Source organism: Lissotriton helveticus, chromosome 2_1, assembly GCF_964261635.1.
Source record: "Lissotriton helveticus chromosome 2_1, aLisHel1.1, whole genome shotgun sequence".
NCBI lineage: Eukaryota > Metazoa > Chordata > Amphibia > Caudata > Salamandridae > Lissotriton > Lissotriton helveticus.
In genome coordinates, this window is record NC_136059.1 from 1,000,423,472 (window position 1) to 1,000,449,653 (window position 26,182).

The 26,182-nt window shown below is 48.2% G+C and overlaps 1 protein-coding gene across 1 annotated transcript in view; it reads left to right on the forward strand.

Moving 5' to 3' along the window:
* The window catches only part of LOC144820192 (transmembrane channel-like protein 2-A), a 583,588-nt gene that overhangs the window by 268,325 nt on the left and 289,081 nt on the right, over window positions 1-26,182 (forward strand). The window contains exon 6 of the mRNA XM_078677803.1: window positions 10,581-10,679. Coding sequence (XP_078533929.1) covers window positions 10,581-10,679 — 99 coding nt within the window. The remainder of the gene's footprint in view (window positions 1-10,580; window positions 10,680-26,182) is intronic.

Genomic DNA, 26,182 nt, shown 5'->3' on the forward strand with positions numbered 1-26,182 from the left:
GGATTCGACTCTTCATCAGCCTCATAAGGGTGATACTGGCTGTAGGACCCAGGAGTGCCACTCATTGGATCCTCCGTTGACCTCTTGCAAGTCTTCCAATGGCTCCACTTTATTCCACTGGGTCTTCACAGTAATAGGGATGAGCTCTGGTGTAAAGGAGGTGGGTCAGAGGGTCTTTTCAGGTTTATACCTCTGTGGGCTCCCAGTTTGCAGCTTCAGGTGCGAACTTACCTCATACTTTCACTCTTGAATCCTCACTAAATCTTCTCGCTGTGGGACCATCTGGGCATCTCCGGGCTTCCTGGTCAACGTCTGTACCCTTTTCTGTGGTAATTTAAGTCGGGTCAGGTAGCCTTAACCTGGATAAAGACGTAGAGGAGCCATTACCGGTCTCGTCCACTCGAACATCTTGGCTCTGTGTATATTTTTTTAATTCAAAGTAATTAGATTAATTTAACATTATTTCATATGGGGTTCTGTTTTAAGGCTTTGCTTCTATTGTATTCTGTGTGAGGATGTTGAGGTATCAGTGGTTGATCATGTGTCATGCTGAACTGCTGCTCCTTTTGTAAACAGTATTGTACACTTTACACTTGTAAATTTGGCTCCACCCTCTGTGTCCTGGGGTGGACAGGTACATCTACACTGTTGAGTGCGTTTACTCTCTTAAAGGGTGAATAGCCAAAGGTAGTAAAGTTGCCCAAATTCATAAAAGTAAACTTACACCTGTAACTTACTCTCAAGGGTAAGTTACCTTTGTGAGTAGCCAGGTATATTGTCAACTTACCAGTTTGTTTTTCTTTTTGAGGTGTGAATCCTTACATTCTTAGATATACTTTGAAGATGTTTTCTTTTGTAGTTTTTGTAACTAGAAGGCCTTCAGAACAATTATCTGTAGTGTGAGTGATGGTAAGCTGGGTGTGGCGCTCAATATCATGTTATAATATAGTCAGTCAGTTAGTCAAAGCTTTTATTATCGGTAAAAAACTATAAAATGGCATAAATACATAATTACAGAAGAAAGGACATAGTCACAGCTAGAAAAAGATTTAAAAAGATAATACATTACAGTTCTAGAGCACAATAGATTCATAGAATAGTTAAAAATGTGTCATAATAAACATTAAATGCGTTAAAATCTGGTGGCACTCCCCAGCCCTAGTTTTAGTGACGAACCACGTTCGATAAAATTATTACGCTACATCAGTGTTGGTGGTTTGTAGGTTTCCGACTTTTAGTTTTGCACACTTTGAGTACCACCTGGACAAAAGGAATCTTGCGGTTGCAAAGACTATCAGGGGCTTGGTATCATATTTGAGTATTCTGAATACCTCCCTATAACCCCTGAGTCCCCTGGCCTTACAGAGTTGTATAATCCATTTAGTTCTCGCCCTAGTGTAGAAAGGGCAGAAGAGCAGAACGTGCAGATCTGTCTCTCTGTTACTCGAACACCCAGGGCAGGAACTCTCTATATGCAGGGCATTTGACCACTTATATGTTACGCCCCTAAGCGGCAAAGCACCATATCTAAACTGGGTGTATAGTTTCTTAGCCGGGGGGGTTGGATATCATCCAAAAATTTCTCAAAATGGGGATGGGCCTTGATGTCCAGAAAAGTGTTGGTCAGCCTACCTATGGACGCATTTGTTATTATAAGTTCCATACGGTGGCGCTTAAGTGCCATACTTAATGTTTTCTTAGAATACAGGGCACAGCTCTCCTCGGGAGACGACCACATGTCCCCCCTTCCTATGTCGTAACAGAGTTGCTTAATGTGGTTTAACCAAGGGATTTTTCCCGCACTCCTCCTAGACAAGAGATCCCCCAAGTCCTCCCTGTAGCTTGAGAGCTCAGGGGTTGACCACAGACGTCTCCAATACAAGAGGGGACGATTTGATACAATCTCCTGAACAGGTACCAATCCTAAGTCCAGCCGAAGAGGTGTTAGGGGGGTCCTCATGGGGAGCCTCAAAAGACGCCTAAGGAAACTATTCTCAGTCAGGGACAGGGGTGCAGCACTCACGTGACCCCATAGGTCTGCGCCATAGAGCGCTCCGCCTCTCGCCTGAGCTTTGTAGATTTCCATAGGCAGACCCAGCAGTTTGAGCAAAGTATCATTAAAAACCTTTAAAATCCCCCCGGATGATTGAGCCAACTTCAAGTTAGCCTTAGCCATGTGGGACCCCCAGTCCATTCTGTCGTTAAGTGTGACCCCAGATAATCAAAGGTGGTCAATCCAGTACCGTTCCATCCAAGTGGGGGTGGGGGCAATTGGCTAATCTGGTGTTATAGACCATGAACTTGGTTTTAGTAAGGTTAATCTCCAAGTTCCTCAATCTGCAGAAGGAGCAAAATGCCTCTAATGTGCGCTGTATGCCCACAGATGATTTTGACAGTAAAAGGGTGTTATCAGCGAAAATCAGGGCAGGTATCTTACGCCCCGCTAGGCTTGGGGAGTCCAGATCTTTTGCTCCCAATAGATGGTCTATCAACCCGTTAAGGAAAAGGGAGAAGAGTGTGGGGGCCAATATGCACCCCTGCCTCACTCCCTTTTCGACCGGGAACGGAGCCGACAACTCCCCACTCCTCCCATATCTCACCCTTGCGTATGTACCTTGGTGCATAAGTTTGAATAGATGGCACAGGTAGGCCGGGGCTCCCATGTCCAGGAGTAAAGCCCACAGCTTATCTCTTTAGACCAGGTCAAATGCGGACCGTAGGTCCACAAAAATCAAGTACAAACTACCTGCCCGAATAAAAACCGTCTTCCAGTAGACCAGCTGTAATCTAAACAGCTGGTCGATGGTGGAAACCTTTGCTCCAAAGCCCGCTTGCAGGGAGGTTAGGATGTGATGTTCGTCCATCCAACTCTGCAACCTAGTTAGAAGAAAGCGGGCAAATAATTTCTGGAGGACGTCAATCAAACTAATGGGGCGGTAGATGACCGGATCTAGAGGGGAAGCTTTTTTATGAATAGGGATGATTTCCGCTCCCAACCATGTTGGGGGGATCTCCAAACCCTGTAAAATGGCATTAAAATAGACCCGGATATAAGGGGCCAAAACCTTTTGTTCGCTTCTATATAGATCCCCAGGGTTCCTATCTAGGCCCGGAACTTTTCCCATCCACAAGCTTCTGAGGGCCGCCTGGACTTCTAGAAGGGTACACGGTGGACAATTAGGGCCCAAGGCCTCCAGGTGCACTGGTTCACGGGAGGTTATTTGGTCCACTAAATCTACTCGAGGATCAGGGTTGCTGAGTGAGTAGAGGGGCTTAAAATGATTTAGCTAGACCTCTTCACTAAGGTTAGGAGTGATGGCGGACAATCCTTCCACTGACCCTGAGCGAACAAGGTTGCAAAACGACCCTTAATCTTTTCCCACCTTGATGCCTCCCACTCAGATCTGGACTCCTTGATCAAACTTTTATAGGTATGCCTCGCATTTCTGATACTTAACGGGGACCCAGATTTTACCTCCTTTATCAGGGTGTTTTTGGCCAGCCTACAGCTTTTAATAAACCAGTGGTTGCGCTTATTTCCACTTGGCCTTTTAGTGTTGGTGGTATAGAAATAACTGGCCAGGGAACAAAGGAGCTTGGTATGGATGGGCTGAAAATCCTGGAAATGCAGGCGGGGCAGTTCGCAGTTAGAGCTCAGAAGGTGGGAGACCTCTGTTAGAGAGCGTGCGACATGGCCGTATACCTCAGCTAACCTTTCAGGTTCTAGCGCAACCTTCGCCCACCTGATTCGTCTACCACCAGCCACCATGACAAGGTTTGAATTATTGGGAAACTCAGCTCCCCCCAGAATGTTTTGGTGACCCAGGGTATTTAATAGTTCTAGTGACAGTAAATTATGGTCACTATCAACCCTGGGAATTACTGAAAAGGCTCTCAGACGGGCCCAGAATTCTATGTTTACCATAATATAGTCTATGGACGTGCTTTTCCCTGATCTATTTAAGGTGAATGCGCCCGGGAAGTCTGGGAGAAGTCTGCCATTACAGGCTATAAGAGAATGTGATACGACCAACTTGTTGATCGCAAGGGCCATGGTCAGTAAGCGCTTTTCCGGATATGTAGTACAATCCGGAATTAGCCAGTTTTCGTCCTCGTCCGAGGTTACCGAGGGAATTCCCCAGAGCGGTTCGAAGTGACAGTTAAGGTCAGCGCCAATAATTTTGTGATGCGATGAGGGAAGTGAGTGGAGGAGGGAATCTAGGGTGTCCAGGGTTGATAAACCCAGCTGGTGTAGTTGGGTATGTAAATACATATTAATCACTGCCAACGCCAAACCATCCAAAAAACTAAGTACAATACATAGGATGTCCGGGCAGTGAGAGTCTATAGTCTTAACAGTACATCCTAGGGGCAAGGCAACCCAAATACATAGCCCACCTGAGGGTCTACCCCTAGGTCCCTGGACAGCAGGTGAGTAGAAGGACGCAAATCCTACCCTAACGGGAGTGGACAACAACCAGGTCTCTTGGAACAGACATAAATCATAGCTATCCATCAGCTTCCCCCATTCCGGGTTATGCAACTTTGCCCCCAACCCTGCTACATTCCAAGACCCAATGAGTGGTCTACGTGTCCCCACCACTGCTATTGGATCCTCGACTTGTTGGTGCACGATATAGGGTGGGGGTCCTAAATCTGAGAGCGTGGCCACCTCCCTATCATCCCCTATTGAACCAGTGTTTTGGGACGGTATCAATGTAATTGGGCTACCCTCCTCGGCTCTTGGGGCCTGCTCGAGGGACTGCACTGAGCTGGCACCCTCCACTACGTGATTCCCAGCCAGGATCAGACCCATTCCATCTGTACCCAAAGATGGCAATAGTTAATCTACATTGTCCAATACGCTGTATCTATTTCACACTGGTATGTTATAATCAAGGTCCTGTCTACCGTGGCGGGAGTGGGTTGGCTCTAGTCTAGCCGAAGCAAGAGTACATGAGTAGAAGTACTCCAGGTGGAAAGTGTTAATAGCACCTGCTTTGTAGGGCCCTCCGTTGGCTAATATGTGTCCCACCACACTAGGATCCCTAAAATTGACAATGACACAATCACCACAGATGTCTTAAGGTCGAGTCCCCAGCCAACTGACTCTTCGTGCAAACAGAATCTCCCCCTGACCCGCACCCATTAATGGTCTATTACTCCTTAGACAGAAGATAATTTTATTCTTTAACTCGGGGAAGGTTCCCCTCGCTCGCTGGCCAATGGGGGTACTCCCATGAGCACCACCCCATACGGGGATGCTTCTGGGGGTAACTGGGGGCGAGGGGGGATTTGGGAGGTCCATTTGTTCCGAATTTCGGGACAGGGTTAGGTTGAAGCCTAACCAAATCAGAACCCAAATTTGCTGAGCTAGTCAGGGGGGGGAGTAAGTCACATAGTTTAGAGCCAGATACTGCAGGAGGTAGAATAGGGTGATTAGTTTGGCCAGACCCCATATGGGCTGGGGTGGGTTTCAACTGGCTAAGAGGAGTCAAAGCAGATGTAGAGGTGTCAGGACAGATGCTCGCACCTAGGTTAGGGCCCTTAGTAGCGGGCTTAGATGTGCCTGAGGCTCCTATGGTGGCGGGGTTCCCCGTTGAGGCGGTTGGCTGGACTCGCCCTAGGCCTTTGCAGTTGATCAATGAAACTAGTTTATCAATCCTAATGGACAAGGATTTGAAATGGGAATTGATAAGCTGTTCCATATGTGTCTGGAGATCGATTATCAGATGGGTAGCCCAAACAGGAGGTCCTATAGTAGGGAGTGAAGGGACGGGGTTAGACTGAACCGGGTTAGGTGTAGATGCAGTACCCCTAGCAGGTTTTTTCACAGGTTTCGATTTTTCAGTTCTAGCACGGGGTTTGCTAGCCTTTATACGTGCCGGGGGGGTGGGGACGAGGCAACCTCCAGTGGGGCGTTCTGCTCTGGCAGAATCTGGGTACATGGAAGGTCGGTAAAGGAAGACATAAGTAATGACGTAGATTTGGCGGGATTGATTGTAGCTCCAGAGCAATCCCACAGAGACATAGGGGGGGGGCATAGCAGGGGTGATTGAAAGTCGCCTTTCAGTGTTTTCAATAGCTGTTGCCACTACCCCGATTGTTTTCTGCAGCATTTTATCAATAGCTGTAAGGGTAGGGAGTGGTTGGGTCGTTGCTGCTAATTGCCTTGTCATTGGGCGGGCAGTGGTAGACTTGCTATTTTTACCCATACTACTCATCATAGTAATTTCGACAATATGTGTTTAGCTGCAACCACACGTTATTGGGCAACAGGTTAAAATGCACAATTAAGAACAAAAGATATAAGAATTAATAAAACTTATGCCCCCTAAAAGACTACTAGTTGAAACCACAAGTAGCAGATACCGGTGCAAGCTTTGACTGGTTAAAAAAGAAAGGTGGTAATTACTACGAAAATGGGAGAGTTCCAAGTGTCCAGTGGACTTTTCAAGGGAACTTAGGGGGGTGGCCCAGCCCGGCCTCTTCCGGCCTCGGACGGCCACAGATGGCCCGCCCTTTGCCCGGGCTTCTCCCGGCGTGCGACTGCACGCATCCGCGCAGCGGTAGGCCCACACAGTTAAATACACACAGGTAGAGGCGGGAAGAGGCACTCAGCTGCGCTGGGTTACGGGGCTGCTGGTCCTCGTAGTCCCGTCGCGCTACTCCTCCCCAAACAGCAGGGTCCACAGTCGACCTCTCTCCAGCAATAGAACAAAGTCCCAATGTCACCAGCGTCAATGAAAAGCCACGGCGAACGGGGGCCGTGAGATGTTAAGTAGCAGCAGGGAGGTAGGGGCGGGAAGAGGCACTCAGCTGTGCTGGGTTACGGGGCTGCTGGTCCTCACAGTCCCGTCGCGCTACTCCTCCCCAAACAGCAGGGTCCACAGTCGACCTCTCTCCGGCAGTAGAACAGAGTCCCAATGTCACCAGGGTCAATGAAAAGGCACGGCGAACGGCTCCCGCGAAGCGGGGGCCATGAGATGTTAAGTAGCAGCGGGGAGGTAGGGGCGGGAAGAGGCACAGAGCTGCGCTGGGTTACGGGTCTGCTGGTCCTCGCAGTCCCGTCGCGCTACTCCTCCCCAAACAGCAAGGTCCACAGTCGACCTCTCTCCGGCAGTAGAACAAATTCCCAATGTCACCAGGGTCAATGAAGGGCCGTGAGATGTTAAGTAGCAGCGGGGAGGTAGGGGCGGGAAGAGGCACTCAGTTGCACTGGGTTTCAGGGCTGCTGGTCCTCACAGTCCCGTCGCGCTACTCCTCCCCAAACAGCAGGGTCCACAGGCGACCTCTCTCTGGCAGTAGAACAAAGTCCCAATGTCACCAGGGTCAATGAAAAGCCACGGCGAACGGCTCCCGCGAAGCGGGGGCCGTGAGATGTTAAGTAGCAGTGGGGAGGTAGGGACGGGAAGAGGCACTCAACTGCGCTGGGTTACGGGGCTGCTGGTCCTCGCAGTCCCGTCGCGCTACTCCTCCCCAAACAGCAGGGTCCACAGTCGACCTCTCTCCGGCAGTAGAACAAAGTCCCAATGTCACCAGGGTCAATGAAAAGCCACGGCGAACGGCTCCCAGAAAGTCACACAATAGGGGGATTAGGCGGGCTTGATTAGGCCACCTGCTGGCAGGATGGAGGCGCAGTTTAGCACAGGCCCAATTGCGACTGAATTGTCTGTGCTTTGCCTTCACTGACAGGGCCTAATGACCATGAGCCAGTTTCGAGCTAGGGTAGGGGAGACAGGAAATTCCATGCGCTTTAAAGCCACTGTCTAGAAGCTTTTCCCACCTTCCAGAACCTGGGCTACAAGGTATGAAACTAGGACCTCAGAGACCAACTCTTCAGTTCATTATTGGCCCTGTGGAAGGAATCTCAGAGGACTGTCTGCTGCTGTGACCTGCTGTGTACTCTGCTAGACTGATGCTGTAAATGGAAGGACTGCAATGCTGCTTGGAGCCTGCTTTGAACCCTCAGAGGCCAGCCCTGCTTATGAGCCCTGTATCTATACCTCCACCCAAGTCTACAGCCTTCTGCCTTGTCCTGCTGGAGATTTTTAAACTTTCATTTTGGTGAATACGTCCAAACCTAGAAATCTTCACCGCGGTTTCGACCCAAGGGCCTCCGACGATTACGCTCCTTACTCTGACACCTCTTTCAGTCTTGCCCAGCTGAACTTTACCTTCTCAGACACTTTTCTTCAGAAAGTTTTCTGAGTCTGAAGGAAAGCACTGACCGAGCCCCATCCACTTCTTGCATTCGAACAACGCTCCATCACAGTCGGCCTTAGAGGTTGACTTTTACCCGGTCTCACTTGACTAGATGTCCACGGTTGCCACTTTGATCTTTCAAGTGCTATTTTGCCCCTTAAACTTTAAAAATTCATAACTAATTCTACTTATTGAATTTTGTTGTTTTAGTATCAAATAATTAATTAAAATGTACCCTATTTTTCTAAATTGGTTTGGGATTTTTCTTGCGTTGTGTTTTCACTTTATTACTGCCTGTTTGCTGCATCAATACTTTGCACATTGTCTTTAAATTAAGCCGGACTGCTTTTTGTGCCAAGCTACTCTGGACTAAACAAAGGTTAATTTAGTGACTTTTTCTGGTTCGCTATGCAAGGGATTGTCGTATCCAATAAAGTATACGGCCAGCAACCTAGAGTTCCAATCCTGGCATCCTCTCTGGTCTCAGGAAGAATGCATGGCCCAAAAGGCCCCCCATGATCACTTTTTATCTGGGTGGAGGCTTCAGCGCCTGCAAAAGTATAATTGCCATCGCAACTTAAAGTTTAAATGGTTGCCAACTAATCATAAATCATGCTGCCAATTTTCTCGCATCCTCCATAGAGCCACAAATCTCTTGCACTTCATGCTAGGAGATATACCTATATTAACCTTCAAAAGCCTGCTTTAAACCTTACTGTTACACAGGTATCTCAAACTTTTTTGAACAGATTTACTCCAAAGAAAAGGCTTGAGTCTAAGCTTTGTGACGTTTCATTCAGTGGTTTTCGGTGTATAAGACAGCTAACTTTCCTATTGAAGTTCAAATGGAAAATACAACTTTATTGACCATCCTATTTTAACCCCCCTTCTTATAAACATCAGAAAATAAACTTAGTTGTACGGTTCCATAACTAGAGAGTAACTATAACCAACTCTGTCATATGTATTCTTACTGAAAAAACGTTTTTTTATGTTATAATGTTGTTTTGGTTTCTTCTGTTAATAAGACACCTTTGGCGTGCCATGTTGTGCTAATTTTACAGCACGGAACAGACTCCTGGCGATAAAAATCAGCACAAGCAGTGAGATGTGCTCAATTCTACCTACTAACGAAACTCCACCCACCCCTAGTTGGGATGAATTCAAATGTTACAATCTGTGCTATTAGCCCCCAGACATAGACCCTCATTTGTGATTGTTGGAATTAGGTGCAGGGATACTGGGAAAGAGGGGTGGGGAGTCTCCGATTCAGGGTCGTGTCTCTGCACCAAATTCCAGCAATAATAAGTTTTCTCCCCAGAATGAGGAATAACTGCACAGATGTGGAAATACCAGGTCGTTTTACGTGAGTTATTTCCACATTGGAAGGCGAAAACTGCTTCATTTTTCACTTGCTCGGGGCAGGTGGAAAGTGTCAAGAGGAGATCAAGTGGGGTGCAGGAGTGATGGAGGTGCAGTTTAGGGGTCTATAGCAGGTGTCAGCCTGTCTGGTGGAGGTTTTTCTACTCTCCCCACAGTGCGGCTGCCACATCCTTGTAGCAGAGCAAACATATCAGGTGTCTTCAGGGCTAGAATTAATGGATCAGGAGTTTTGAGGGCTGATAATTCTGAATCTGGAGACACTTGTCATTGTGGCTGGTGTAATTCCTGATGGAGTATTGGTTCTGGGTGAAATAGTGACATTTGTAATGAGAATTAGAACATTGGAATGTTGGGAGCTCCTTTGTAGACAATTGAATGCTCCATGCTTCTACGGGCTGGTATAGGCCAGCAGACAAACATTCCAATGTTTTACAAATGCCTCTTTGAGCTCGAGGGGATTTAAATCCCCTCAAGCTTCGAGAGGCCTTTGTTTTATTTGCAAGAACATTCTGCCCTCTAGTGGCAGAATGTTCTAATAGCCTTATAGCCCTTCGTAGCAGGGCTATACTGGCTATTAAAGTCCTGGTCCCTTGTTAAAGTCCCTCACCTTCGGCTTGGGCCTTTAACGCTGGAGCCGGCCTTTAATAGCTGGTATAGGCCGCTATGGCGGGCTATATGGCTATATTTTAGCCTCCAATTCTGTTAAGTTATTTGTGCATTATTACCTTGTTCTATGTTTGATTAAGTCTTCACCAATAAATAGCAGTTATAGTAATTTTTATCATAAAGACCCATTTTATGATTTTGTTATTCTGTTTTTCATGATTATGGTTTTTGCTCAATTTAGTCCCCATATACTCTTATTGTGGGTAGTCATTACATTTTTTAATTATTGTTTATGCAGAATTTTACTCAAGTAAACATTTAAATGCATTTAATAGATGTATTTCTTTGTTCAATTGAATTTTAAATGTTCTTTTTTTTCAAACAAGGTACTAATGGGACAGCCATATGGAAGTATGCCTAGAAAGACTGTACCAAGGAGCGAAGAAGCACATGCTATGGATTACAGTGTACTCAGTGACTATGGGGTATACTCAGATTTATTTCTAGAATTTTAGTGTATACAGTGTCTACAGAATTTCATAATTTGCACAATTCTAAGGAATGTACTTATTAAACAAGCAAAAATTATTTGGATAAAGTTTGAAGAATTTTAGAGACCAATCATCTAACTACTTATAAAACATTAGGTCACTGTGGAGTTCCTTAACCATAGAGATCACATATAAATAGACGACATGGAACTCTTAATAGTATAATGTACACACGTTTTCTATGTTGCAACATTAATATTCTTTATTCTTCATTGTGACCAATAATGTTATATCATGCTCCTGGGAACAGTTCTACACCTCATCTTATCACCAGAGTGCAATCACCCTTTAACCATGTGGCCCTGGATGTTGCGGCAGAATCTTTCTTGTTCTTCAAATCTTCTTCCCATGATTCTTCCTCCATATTGTTTATATCCTTTACAGAGGGAACCTCACCTTCAGTTGCCTAATACAACAAAAATCTATTCATTAACTGATAAACAGTAGCTTCCAAAATTGCAACGTCTTCAGCAAAGAGCAGAAAAACATGCTGCACAAAAGTTGTTTAAAGTGAAAAACAAGCATTTCAATATTAATGGGCCTTTATGTTGAATCCTCACTCATTCAGCCATGCCAGTTTAACAATAATAGTTGCTTCATCACTATATTGCAGGTCTATAGGTTTTAAGTATAGTCTCACCACACTGCCGGGGATTGCTGCTGTCCACCGCGGAGGTCCAGAGGCACGGGACCCGCGGTATTTACTACCGCTTTGAGCGCCGCAGGAGCGGCTGAAAAACTACATTTCCCAGCGTCCCCTGCTTCTTCCCGGGGACGCCGGGTGCAGCGTCAGGCCACAGCGCACCGAGGCGCATAAGAGAAGGGGACTCCTGCAGAGGAGCGGGGGGTCTCACCACACTGCCGGGGATTTCTGCTGTCCACCGCGGAGGTCCAGAGGCACGGGACCCGCGGTATTTACTACCGCTTTGAGCGCCGCAGGAGCGGCTGAAAAACTACATTTCCCAGCGTCCCCTGCTTCTTCCCGGGGACGCCGGGTGCAGCGTCAGGCCACAGCGCACGGAGGCGCATAAGAGAAGGGGACTCCTCCCGCGTCGCGGGACCGCGCGCGGGTCAGCGCCCGGGGCTAAGCCCGGGCAAAGGGCGGGCCCTCTGTGGCCATCAGAGGCCAGAGGAGGACGGGCCTGGCCACCCCATTTGGTGTCATCAACAGAGGAGGTACTGAGACGTTTCATTTGTAATCTGTACTGACTTTGACCCTGTTGCTGTTGTCTCCTGGGTTTTTGCTCCCAAAACTAATATGTCCATCTGGGAAGAGCTAAATGCCCTGTGTGGCACAAAGTATGTCCCAGATGCTCCAACTCCCCCTATAGCGGGCAGAGACACTGGTCAAATAATCTGTACGCCCCTGGATATACCTTCATCCCCCGAAACATTCCTCTCTCAAGCGAATACCGACCAAATGTGCTGTAGTCCCTTATTATTATCCCCCCCCAACCTAACCTCACTTGTGTCGGATAAGGCCGGGACTCAAACAAATGATTATGCACCCCCCTTCGAATCAACCCTACTAGCCAAAATTTATCAATTGCTAAACGCTGCTTTATCACCGTTGGTCGCGAGAATTAATGAGTTGGGGGACAGGCTGATCAGGATTGAAAAAATTGTAACAAGGTCCAATCCACCAACTGAAAATACTATTACACCTACATGTTCCACTGTCATTAACTCCCATGGAAAGCCGATGAACACTGCTCCCAGGAAATCTCAAACTTCTGATTCCCACATGACAACATGCATTCCAAGTGGCCGTAACGCTACATTTAATCCCGGACATACCCCTCACAGAGTTCGAGAAAGAAGGCTTCGAATTGATCTACCCCCCGAAGCCGCCCCGTATGTCACCGTTCTCTCTGGGGTCCCTGCACTCAGTCCAGGCAAACGTGAATCACACCAGGACCTACTGAATAAAGCCATCTTCTGGCTCAAAAACAATAGACCGTTACCACCTGCCCTAGATGGCGGGATCTTGAGGGTCAGGAGGGTGGAGTGGCTAGGTTTGCTGCCCAAGGACATTCCGGGGGACCTGATACTAATTAAATTTAAATACAGGAACATTGCCACCTATTTACGATCTACCCAGCCCACAGTTGGAGACGGTCCCATCTGTATCTGGGACCTGCATGACTTTTATCCTGGCCCCCGAGCACCAAATTATAATATCAGATGAAAAAGGGGGGCTTTGTGTATTTTGGGTTATTATTTTGAACAGTCGATTAGTTAAAATATTTTAGTTTGTTTTAAATAGTTAGCTTTTCTTTTCTTTAACTTTACAATGAACTGCTGAGTTATTTTTGTATGTATGTAATTTTCTCTGTTGCTTTTATGGTTTGAATTCAAAAAACCGAATAAAGCTTATTTGATTTGATTTGAAGTATAGTTGTTCACTACAATTGTTGCATTGAGCATACTTAATTTGTAAACGTAAAGTCCGCACACCGCATTTTTATTGAAGCATTTTGCAAATAATAATACTCACGTTAGCAGTTTCCCCACTCTGATGGTTGAAAATCATCACAATTTCTTCACAAATGAATCTTGAAAGTGCACTTTCACTCTCTGTTGAGCCTTCTTCTTCACTTCTATCTTTTTCAAGTTCCCTCAATTTCTTCAATTCTCTATTCTTTTCCTCTTCCTTTTTTAATTCTCTTCTAATGTCTCTGTTTTTTTTGTTATTCATTCTTCTCTTTAGGCAACATCTAAATATTTAATATAAAATGGATCAAGTTATCAAACAAACACCTATAATAAGTACAGGTTTCAAAATGACTCCAAAAGGTCCTCCTCCAACTGTTGCAAACCAGTCACTAATAGCAGAAACTCCATTATATACATTTTACAATTCACTAGCAGTTTTTATGACTCTGGTTTAGCTTTCAGGTCAGAAATTTTCTTTGCAAATTCTTCTATATTTTTACTCTCATCTGGTATATATTAAAAGCAATGCTCAGCTTTCAACATCTCGCAAACTCCAACGTTTTCTGCCAGCAATATATCTAAATCTGATCAATCTTGTGAACCATTCATCTAACAGCCAGTACTTTAGTGTTATTAGTCAATAAAGCACCCAAAGTACTAGTTGGTAATGTATCTACTCCTGTTGACAGCTTTCTGATAGTCTCATAATTTAGGCTTAGTCATACTGGTTGTCTGATTGCTCCAAAAGCATCTCTCGCTAATTGTGTTCGATCATAAACACTTCTTGTAAGTGTACCATGGTTAAAGCACCTAAACTATTTGCAGGTACATTTTAGAAAACAGCAAAACTAAGAAGCAAATACCCTCCCAATCAGCAGGTAAATGAAAATAAGGGTCTTGTCCACAAACAAAGTAAACCCCAGGAATTGCTGCTTTTTCTCCTGTAAGAATTTGGACAGGTCCTCCCAGAACTTCAAATGTGTGTTCACAACTAGTGATCCCAATGTGTCTTCTTCTAAAATGATTTCTTCTTTTGCAAACCCATAGTTTTACTTTTTGTCCATTGTCTAACTTCAACTTTGGAGATATAATTTTCGTTTTATATTTATCTTCTTCTTACTTCAAAATGTTCTTATAAAAGTCATCTTTCTCTTTACTATGAAAACTCTGAGCTCTCAATTCCTCTAATGTCAAAATGTATGTCATTTCTAATGGGCTTATCAGACTAGTTAAATGTTTTCATTTTCGTTAACAGTATCTATAACAGTGGTGATCTAATTATATACCATGCAGTATCTTGGGGCCAGATGTACGACCCTAGTAAATTGTGACTCGCAATTTGCACTAGATTGCGAGTCACAAATTGCGAGTCACAATTAGCTATGCACAACAGTGTCAGAGACACTGATTGCGATTCCCAATGGGGTCGCAAAATGTGAGTCTCATTAATATTAATGAGGCACTCGCTTTTGCGACTCCATTGGGAATGGCTGGCCCTCCCAGGGAAATGGCCTGCTGGGCCCAGCAGACCACCATGTCTGGAACTGCTTTTAAGTAAAGCAGATTTTTTTTCAACTGCTGCCCGTTTTCCTTAATGGACAACGGGATGCATTTAAAGAAATAAAAATGAAATGTTTTCTTTTCATTTTTTAAGGGCAGGCAGTGGTCCCTGGAACCACTGCCTAACCTTAAAACATATTTTCACATGCATTTGCAAAGGGGTAGGGGTTCCCCAGGGACCCCTTTCCATTTGCGATTGCATTACCACCTATTTGAAGTAGGTGGTAATTCGCAAGTGTTTTGTGACCGCAATTGCAAAACATTCAAACATGGCTCATGAGTCGCTATTAGGAAGGGAAGGACCCTTCCTAATAGCGAGAAGCAAAACCTATTTTGCGAGTTGCTAACTGATTAGCGAGTTGCAAAATAGGTTTTGTACATGGGCCCAAGGTTTTTAGCGTGCGCAAACGGTTCTAAAACTCATTTGCACACACTAAAAAGCGTTGTACATCTGGCCATTGGTCTTTTGCTTGTGGGTGTAAATTCATACTTTTCTGAAGAGGAACTGTTATAGTTAGAAAAACAATATTCAAAAAGTTCTTGTACATAAAATAAGATAAGCCGTATAAAACATGCGATTGCATATGATAGTGGGATGTGGTGATAAGTCACCTCATCTGCAGCCGAAGAAGTTAAGTGTGTGCAGACATAGCAATCTTTAGCATCTAAAGCGTGTGTGTGTTCCTGATCTGATCTAAAATATACATTTATTGAAAACTCTTCTTTGAATAGTCTACAAACAAAGGGCCTAATTTAGAGCTCGGTGGACCGGTTACTCCATCACAACTGTAACAAATATCCCTCCGCTGAAATATAAGTCTCATAGGATATAAGTGGATTAATAGTTCGGTGAACGGATATCCGTCACCGTTGTGACGGAGTAACCTGTTGCCGAGATCTATATCAGGCCCAAAACTTTAAATTTAGTTTTATCTATTGTGTGTGTAGGTGTAGGTACAGGTATCTCTATCTCTGGTGTAAACATAAATCCCACTAACAGTGTTATTATTACTAATAATATAAATAATAAAGTGACAACTACAATAATGCTGCATCTAGCTTTGTTAAGGAAACACGTTTGTCTATAGTCAGACCTTTCATAGAATGTAGCAGCAGGCTGAGTCGATTCTCTGCCTTAACTTTGACATGTGCAAAAAGTCAAACTGGTTGACAATTGACTTGCAATTAGTTCATTCAGCAATAATTTTTTTGAGTCATCCCTGACCTTACTCCATCTTCTTCAAAATGTTATCCCTACTCTTCTATTGCAACCTTGGGCCTACGGAATTCTTCTTAAATCTTTGTTATTGTTTGTATTTGTTCCTTTTTAATCATTTCAATGTTTTGTTTTACTTATTTGACTTTTAACACAGTTAACCACTTGGTGTTGAAGTTGCTTTTCAGTCTCGAGTTCAAATCATAATGTTTGTCAAGTTCTCAATTACAATATCTAGTGCAAATATTTTGTTTTAATCAATGCTGTTTATCAGTGTGGGGGCTTAAACAACTCAGAGCTGAATTCATTTGGACTTTGATTTGAACCATTTGGCACATCTCTTGAACAGTAAATTAATTCAGGTACTGAATAACTTCGACAAGGTACTCTTGTTCTTTTGGATCTCCATAGTGTCTGTAGTTCCATCTCTATTTCACTTTTACCACTTGATTCTATTTATTTTATGATTGTAGGCTGTATACATTAAATTGACACACTTGCTCTCAATCACCTTATACCACTTGATTATTCAAATCTCCAGATTAGTCTTTCTTGTTTCACACTCACTCCTTCATCTGGTTGATTCAACTGGGTTTTTGATTCTACAACAGTTTTTTCAGGGAGTACGTCCACACCACTCTGCAATATCTCAGGAACTTGTACATATGCTGTCACATGTGCATTCTGATTTGGCTCAAAGAACACTATTTCTTCATGTGGACAACTTACTCTCTGAGTGAGCAATGCATGCACCCAATTAGGTATCCCAGCACATTTGACATCAGTGTTTTTGTCAGAATGACTTAATAGGGGCCTCTCCCCACGCTCAAAACTGGACTTCCGCACATGTTTCTTCATCAAAACCCCGTCACTGGGCTTAAGGTCAGGGCGATTCTCCTGATGTGGATTGGCAGTGGCAGCTCTAACCTGGTAGAAACAGAATGCACCACGCCAGCCAGTCCTTTGCAGTAATCAAGTATCATGTCATTTGTAATGTTCCAAAGTGCATTTGCAGGAACAGCAGGCATTCTCACCCAGCTGTGAGTTCAGACTTCGGTTTACTTGCTCCACTAATCGTGAAGCCTCAGGACGATAGCTACAGTGTAATGTCTGTTCCACATACAGCATTCTAAGGACCTCATTATTAAAATTAGTCCCTTAGTCTGACTTTAGAGAAAACAGAAATATCTGCCTGGGTATTAGTTCACAAAACAGCAGTTTAGCCAGAGTGAGACTGTCATTTCAGTGTTATGGTTAGGGTTCCACCCATTGAGAAAAAATGCACACTATAACCAGGACGTATCTGAGCCCATTACATATAGGCATCTCAATGAAGTCCAACTGCATTATATTGAATGGTCCACCTGATCTTCATACATGACTCATGGTTACCTTAGTTCTCCTTCCTACATTCATCTGCTGACATGTTACACTTTTGTGATACAATTCTTCTAGAACTCTGAATCGAAGGTTGAATGAAATTTGTCTAAACAACCTGACCATTACATCCCTTCCTATATGTGCAGGACCATGAAAATGTTGTGTCATGGAAAACAACACATTGGCAACACTGGTATTTCATCAGCTGAATTCCAAATCTCATTATCATCCTTAACACAATTTGGTCTTACCCAACCTTGTTGTTCTGCTCCTGAAACATCTTCTTGCAATATTTTAATCTCTTCCCAAGTATCAGCTACAGACAACAACATATTAATCAGTCAATCAATCAGTATTTGTTTTGTGCAACACTATCACCCCTAGGGGAATCTAGGCCCTGTGGGTGTGACATCCCCATCAAAGATCCAGGTCTTAAGTTTCTTTCTGATGTTCGCCAGGAAGGGTGCTCTTGAAAATGGAGGGGTAGGTCGTTCCAGGTCTTGGCGGTGATGTAGGATAAGGAGTAACCCCTGATGTGACTGCGATGGATGCCGGGGTGTGCACAGGTTATCGAGGAGGAGTGCAGGTGTCTTGCGGGTAGGTGGAAGTTCAGTCTTTGGTTGATGTAGGCCAGTCCTTGATCATGCAGAGCTTTGTAGGCTTGTGTGAGGATCTTGAGCTGGCATCTCTTCTGGATGGGGAGCTTGTAAAGATTTATGAGGTGGGAGGATGTGGGTCAATTTAGGCTGGTCCAGAATGAGTCGGGCAGCAGCATTCTATGTGGCTGGGAGTCTTTTCAAGAGCTGGGTGGAGATTGGGGAGAGAATGCGTTGTCGTAGCCAAGGCGGCTGGTGACGAGGGCCAGAGTGATGGTCTTTTTGGTGTTGATTGGCATCCATCTGAAGATTCTATGGAGTGTGCAAAGGATGTGGAAGCAGGAGGAGGTGACTGTGTTGACTTCATGGTCAGTTCCATGTCGAGGGGATACCTAGATTGCATACATGGTCTGTAGGTGTAGATGTTTGTCTGAGTTCTGCTGGCAACCAGTTGTGGTCCCATCCTGCTGTGTTCTTCTCAAAGATCAGTACTTCTTTATTGTCGGAGTTGAGTTTAAGGCAGTGCTCTCTCATCCAGTTAGCTACGTTGGCCATGGCATTCTAGAAATTGATTCTGGTGTGGGAGCTGTCTGCATGAGCAAGAGGATGAGTTGAGTGCCGTCTGCCTTGAAAATCATGTTGAAACCATGGGGTCTGATGATATCTGCAAGGGGGGTCATGTAGGTGTCAAAGAAGGTGGGGCTGAGGGATTATCCTTGAGATATGCTGCATCGGATGTCCTTGGGTAACCCACAAGTGCACAATACCGGGCAACTTTTTCTTCATATCAATTTCCAACTGTGACGAGGGGCGTGGCCAAGCAGCATGGCCGACAGGACGTGAGCTCTACCAGCTCCCGTCTTGCGGACCCAAACATCCTAGAAATAATCCTGCCCGGGCTCTGATTTGCAATACCTGACGACCGGAGGCATAGCTGGTGACGGGGGGAACATCCTGGCCGAAATACAGCTGACAGGAGTGGCGATTCTGCCGGGGAACAGAGCCGGTGTCCCGAGCACGGCCGCCACTTCTACGTGAGTCCGTGGTCTGGGCCTGTGCGGACGGGAGCGGCTGAACCCTGTGGAGCTCCTGAGTGACTGCGGGGGGTTTGGAGATCGGAGGAGCCTTCCCGGATCGAGATCCTGCCCCAGGGGACAACGTGGCGGACCGTGGTACAGGGGCCGGCGCCGGACCCGGAGACGCCTTGGGGAGAATCGCAACTCAGGAGATCCTGTCCACAAGCTCCGGTGAGCAGGGAAGGGGGCCTCAGGTCCACGTGAGCACACCAGAGTGCGGACCCTTTGAATCCCTGCCGGGACATATCGCCGCCTGAACGGGTGAGGGGGCTTCCTTGGTGAAGCCGGGGAGCGGCGGGAGCGCCCGGGTCCGTGGTGTGCCCCTCCCCCATCGAGCTGCCATATTTGGCGCGGCCTTCCAGGCCGGAGAGACTGGGATTGTCCGTCGGCATTTTAGGGGCCTTGGGCCGACATAGACTGATACTGACCTTCGGCTGGAGCGGGCCGAGGGCCCGGAGTGGTGAATCCGTGGGGCGCCGGTGGTGAGTAATTGGAACACTGCCCCCGGCCGATTATGCGGGGCCGGCCCTGGTCTCCCGGGCCTACCTGCTCCCTGAGGCGAGGAGGAGAGGGACACGAGAGTCAACACTAGCTCCTGGAGGACCCTGGGCCTATGTATGCGGTGCTGGGCACGAGGCATCAATTTGGACCCCCCGCCTAGCCATCGACTAAGTAGCAGGGCCGAACGAGCCAGTCCCTGGTAGTGGAGCGGCCCGCTGCCTGTCGAGACCGGCTGGTCGAAGTGGCGGAACCTCGCATCTACCCGACTGGGACCCGTGGGTGTCTCTGGCGGATCGGGGCGCCCAGAGGGTGCCGGTTTTCTCTTTGCCGGACCACGACTCGGCTCACGAAGACCCGCAACTGTGCCTGGGGGGTCCTAGAATCTGTCCTTAACGGGTGTGCTGGCGGAGCAGGGTGACCCGCATGCCTGCCAGTGGGTGACTGAGCTGGTGGAGCACCTCACAGATCTGTCTGCCGACTGGAGTACAGTGAGTTGGTGTCTACTGCAGTACCATACGCACGCTATCCCTCCATTGGGCTTACCCTGGAGATGCGCAAAGACAGGATGTCTCGGGCGTCGCAGGTCAATACAATCACCCAGTTCAACACACAGAGGCAGCAGTCCCAAAGGATTACACGCCAATCGGGCCAAGAGGAAGAGCCGGGGGATCCTGGCGAACCCTCCCGGGCGGAGTTGCTGAAGGCAATACAGGGCTCCCACTCAGCGCTGGAGAGGCAAATCGAGACTGTCTCCGTCGACGTCAACCTCCTGCGGACGGACCTCCGCAAGGTGGCGGACAAAGTCACGGATGCAGAGGCCAACATTGAGCAGCTGCAGGGGGAGGTAGCCTCCCTCAAAAAGACGGTCACACACCTTACGGCGGCGACAAGTGCCTTGGAGCAGCGAGCGGAGGACGCGGAAGGGAGGGCGCGTCGCAGCAACATAAGAGTCCTAGGGGTCCCGGAGCGACTGGAGGCTGGTAATCCTGAACGTTTTCTGGAAACATGGATCAGAACGAAGCTGTGTCCACAGGGTCTCTCAGAGGTGTTTGTTATCGAGCGAGCTCATCGAGCCCTGGTCCCTCCGCCGCGTCCGGGGGACTCTCCGCGAGCCCTGATTGCCAAAATATTGAACTATCGGGATAGAGATTGCATCCTACGAGCGGCAAGGGAAACGCCGGACCTAGCCATTGAGAACAATCGGATCTCAATATACCCGGACTATACCCATCAAGTTCAAGAGATGAGGAAATCCTTCCTGGGGGTTAAGCAGAAGCTTGTGCGATGCAATTACAATACATGTTGCTGTATCCCGCCAAACTTAAGGTGCTCACTCAGGGCAGGGCACACTTCTTCGAATCCCCGGAGGAAGTATGGGAATGGCTGGAAGTTAGAGGAGACGGCGTTCTGCCAGGAGAACGTGGTGGGTCCAAGGAGACGTGGGGAAGGCGCCCACAGTGGAAGCACCGGGACAGACAGAGACGCCGCTCTACGTCGGAGAGCGCTGGGGAACCTAGAGTCACGGTTGGGGCGGATGGCGCCATGCTTCTGGAACCTCTGCTGCTGGGGACCGAGTCAGGGTCTGCGAGCCCGCTGGAACCAGTGGAAACCCTGGTCCCGGACACGATACAAGCTGCGGAGCGTGACACAGCGCCATCGGACCTGGTGGTCCCTGAGACTGGTGGAGATGGGGCCCCGGAAGTGAAAGGTCCACCATGAGGTGATATGGAGCTGTATATCCTTTGTCTCTGGCTGGCTGCTGTGGCTCCTGGGGAGGGGGGGGTGTTGATGGACACGGAAGGACATTGTGTCCAGAACCACCAGACTTCACATTGCGGGGTGGGACAGGGGGCCTTTAGCTCTGTAAGAACTAGTGAATAATCGGGAGGTGGGTATGCAACTATCGGCTCTGGACCTGCTTAGTCGAATACAGTTGTTACGGAGCCGGACGTACTCTATGTGAGCATTGGGTCGTGCGGGGAGCTGGGGGGGGGGGGGTGAGTTCAGTTTCATAGTTGTGAGGGTGTGTGATGTGTTGTGAGGGGTGTGTGGGGTGGCTGTGTACGTCCTGGCACCAGCAGGGGAAGGGCAGGCTGACATGTTGGGTTGTTGTCGTTATCCTGCTCGTGGGTGGTGGAGGGGGGGGGTATTCTGCAAATGTTGCGATACTGGGGGGATGGGGGGAGGAGGGGGAGTTGTTGAAGGAAGTTGTTTCAGGCATCATGTGTATCACTGTTCAGGCCCTTAGGAGGCGGTATGTTGGCAGCAGATTACATGGCCCGGCTGGGCGATCACAGGAACCATGGGATACAAATTCCTAACTTGGAACGTGCGTGGGTTAGGCACTTGCACCAAAAGACACAGGGTCCTGTCCTTCCTTCGGAGGCATGGCGTTTCTGTCGCATGTTTGCAAGAAACACATCTGAATGAGGAGGGTGCGCAAAAGCTGGCTAAAAAATGGCAGGGTCAGGTGTTTCACTCTTCCTTTTCTACATATGCGCGTGGGGTCTTGATCTGGGTGGCTCCCGGGGTCCCCCTCGCGGTACAATACGCGGAGGCGGACATTGAGGGCAGGTACCTACTGTTGAGGGTGAAGCTGAATGGCAGGGACCTTACACTACTTAATACATATGCACCTAATGTGGATGACGCGACCTTCTACTCACAAATGCAGGAGGTCTTGGTGTCGGACTTGGATAACCCTCTCCTATGGTTTGGGGATTTTAACTGTGTTTTAGACCCCGTCTTAGATAGGCACCCTCCCCGAGCTGGAACGAAACCTCGCATGACGGCGAGACTACGCGAGGTCATGGCGAATTTGGGGGCAGTAGATGTGTGGCGGCAGGGTAACCCCTTACAGAAACTGTACACCTGTTACACCCCTACGCACGACACCCATAGCAGGCTGGATAGGGTCCTTGCTGCAAATTGCAAATATGGATGCGTCGTATTCAATAAAGGTCACGTATCTGGCCCGCTTCCTATCTGACCACTCCCCGGTATTGTGCGCTACACAGGAGGTCGACCAACCTTGCCGCCCCCGCACCTGGCGGATGCCTACGGACCTTTTACAGGACCAAGTGGGTAGAGACCATGTGCAGACAGCCCTCACGAATTACATTGAGCTGAACTGGGAGGGGGATGACGTGCCCCTGTCGACAAAATGGGACGCTCTGAAAGCAGTGGTGCGGGGTGAATGCATGGCCCTCACCTATGGGGTCCGGCAACAGCTGACTCGCGAGCTGCGGGAAGCTGAGGACACCCTCCGGACTCGTCAGGCCTCACCAAATCCTGGCAAACCAGAACTGGCGTCGGAGCGAGAAACCCAGGAACGGGTACACGATATACTTACGCGCCTCGACAGATATACACTAGGGCAATTTAGACAGCGTCTCCACAGGGAAGGGGATAAATCCGGCCGATTATTGGCCTGGATTTTGAAGACAGAAACGGCCCCAGTTCGGCTAGTTGCCCTGAGGGGCCCTGATGGGGTTATGGTGCATTCGGAATCCAATATACTCTGTGTTCTCCGAACCCACCTGCAGCAAGTATATGCGGCGGACCCCCTGGTCACGGAGGCAGCCTATCAGCCTTACCTCCAGGGAGTGCCTCTTCCGACCCTTTCGAGAGATGAAGCGGAAGAATTGGATGGGGCTTTGACCCTTCATGAAGTGCGGGTGGCTATGGCTGACCTCCCGAGGGCTAAGTCCCCAGGAAGGGATGGGTTTTCTTCCGAATTTTACCACGCGTTTGGAGACATCCTCGGCCCCCTCCTCCTCCAGGTCTTTCTTAAGGCACCGGAGGTTGGATCTCTCCCGCCCACAATGTATCAAGGAGAGATCTGCATGCTTCTAAAACCGGGTGGTGATGCTTACGACCCCGCGGCATTCCGCCCTATTACGATGATCAACACAGATGTGAAGATCCTGACCAAACTGTTGGCCGCTCGCTTGGCACCACACATGGCCCAGTTGGTTCACCAGGACCAGTGCGGGTTTATCCCCGGACGCAGCACCGCAATGAATCTGCGGCGATTAAACCATATCCTGCATGAGGTGCGCGGCAGGGAGGATCCCCAGGTCCTGGTTTCGATAGATTTAGCCAAAGCATTTGATACAGTTAGTTGGGGGTACCTGCTAGAGGTGCTTCAGCGGGTGGGATTGGGGCCCGTGTTTTGCAGATGGATCCAGATATTGTATCAGGCGCCTCGAGCCAGAGTTAAACTAGGGGCTGCACGCTCCGAAGACTGGGCGTTGGAGAGTGGCACCCGTCAGGGATGTCCCCTCTCACCGCTCCTGTTCGCCCTGGCAATTGAGCCATTGGCGGTTGAAGTCCGTACCACGATGACTCAATGGGGGATCAAAGTGGGGAGTAATGTACACACGGTGTCCTTGTATGCTGACGATGCTCTGTTTTATTTAACGTCTCCGCGGGAGGCGCTGCCGGTTTTGTTGCAGCTGCTGGACCGTTTTGGTTCAGCCTCGGGCCTGCGTATCAATGCAGAGAAGGCCCTGATATTCCCCCTAACGGGATATGGTATGCACATGCGTGGGGACTTACCAAAACTTGGACTGAGGAGGGAACAGGAGGCCTTCCGCTATCTGGGGATCCAGGTGGCGTCGTTGGACGAACAGTTACTGACTCGTAATGCGGATAGGGTGGTTAACTCCTTGAAACAGTCGGTGTCTTTCTGGAACACGCTGCCTCTCTCCCTAATGGGACGTCTAGCGGTGGCAAAAATGGTGATGCTGCCGAGAATGCTTTATGTGTTGCAGAATTCGCTGTGCCCACTTCCCCCGCGGATATTCCGCACCCTTAACTCACTCTTTACGTCCTTACTCTGGGCGGGCAGGCGAAGTAGAGTTGCCTTGCACACGGTTGTCCGGAGCTGGGATGAGGGGGGGTTGGAGGCGCCGAGGTTTGACCTTTACTACTATGCAGCTCAGCTGTTGCCGGCGGCCAGGTGGTTCGCGGACTCAGACAACTGGGAACTGCGACTCCTAGCGGGGAGTGCGGACGAGAGAACGGTGCAGATGGCCCTGTTGCACGGAAAGGGTGCAGATGGAGATCTGCCTCACATAGTGCGCCACACCGCAGCAATTTGGCAGCGTTTTGTGGAAAAAGTCTTACGGAGAGCCCCCTTTCACAGGGAGCTGCCGATATGGATCATGGCCCCCGTAGTGGCCATGGAGGCGCATATGCCCTTCCAAGAGTGGAGAGCGGGTGGATGCAAGATATTAGCTGACCTTTACCCAGATGACACGTTTCTATCCGTCGAGCGGGCAACGGAGACGTTCGGACTCGGTGAGGGCCAATTCTTACACTATAGAGGCCTTCAAGCATTGGCACGGGATACTTGGACTCAATTCCCTGACACGCCCCTGATGTCCCATACCCTCAATGTTATCCTTTCCTGTGGTAGGGGCAGGAGGCTGATAACCCTATTTTACTCGGCCATGCGGCTGGACTCCACCACACCGGTCCCTCCGGCCTAGGCGGCCTGGGAGACTGACCTGGGGAATGTGCTGGAACCGGAGCAGCGCAAACGCATAGGCACTCTCACCCGAAAGGTGTCGTGCAATGCACGGTTTAAATTGACCCATTTTAACTTTATGCATCGTACATATGTGACTCCGGTTCACTTGAGACGTATCTCCCCGGACAAACGGGATGATTGCCCTAGATGTGGCGCGGCAGGTGCGACCTTCCTCCACCTGGCGTGGGACTGCCCGTTAGTTAAAGCCTTCTGGCAGTCAGTGGTGGAGCACATTCGCACAGTTACTGGTCTCCGGATGGAGCTGACCCCCCTCCATTGTTTACTAGCCTTGGTCCCTAAGCCCAGGAAGTGTAATCTGTCCTACAAAATGTTACAACTACTTTTGGTGTTGGCGAGGAGAAGGGTAGTGATTACATGGATGGGACAGAGGGCCCCGGAGGTATCGCAGTGGCTTAGGGATGTGGGGGAATGGTCCCTAGCGGAAGAAACATTCATGCAGAGCGTGCAAAGAGATGTAAAGCTAAAAGACGACCTGCTTGCGTGGAGAATGATGCGAGTGGTGGGAGCGACCGCCGAGGATTCAGATGGCACGAGTGCAGAGTTGTTCACCCCTGAGGATACAGGGTCTGAGGGTGAGGGTGGAGGGGAGGGGGAGGGAGGGAGGGCAGTAATTGGGGGGAGTGCCTGGCCGTTCACGCACGTACATGATATATATTGGAGAAGTTATGTTTTGATCCCGGAAGGTTTCATTCCTATCTAGTCATTCATTGCTGTCTTATCTGCCACTAGGAGTGCCATAATGAGGTGAACGAACTGCATACACATGTCTTATTCATTGATGCCGGGGGTTTGTTTTGTTAGGGGGGGGGTTTCCATTGGGGAGTTGGGGGGTAACCTGCATAAAAGACAAATAAAGGCAGATCAGAATATCCTGCCGTACAGTTGCTTTGCTAGGCTCTTCGCCAGTTCTGGCATGCTCCCGCATACCGCCGCCCGGCCTTCGGGATGTGGGCTGATGGGCCGTGTGAAAAGTTACATGTGGCTTGACGGAATGTCATTATTTTTATGGAACTGTCGGCGCAACTGTTTGTATACTGGAACTGTCTGCGACAAAAATAAAGTTAAAAAAAAAAAAAAAAATTCCAACTGTGACATAATTGTTGCCGGTTCTATGT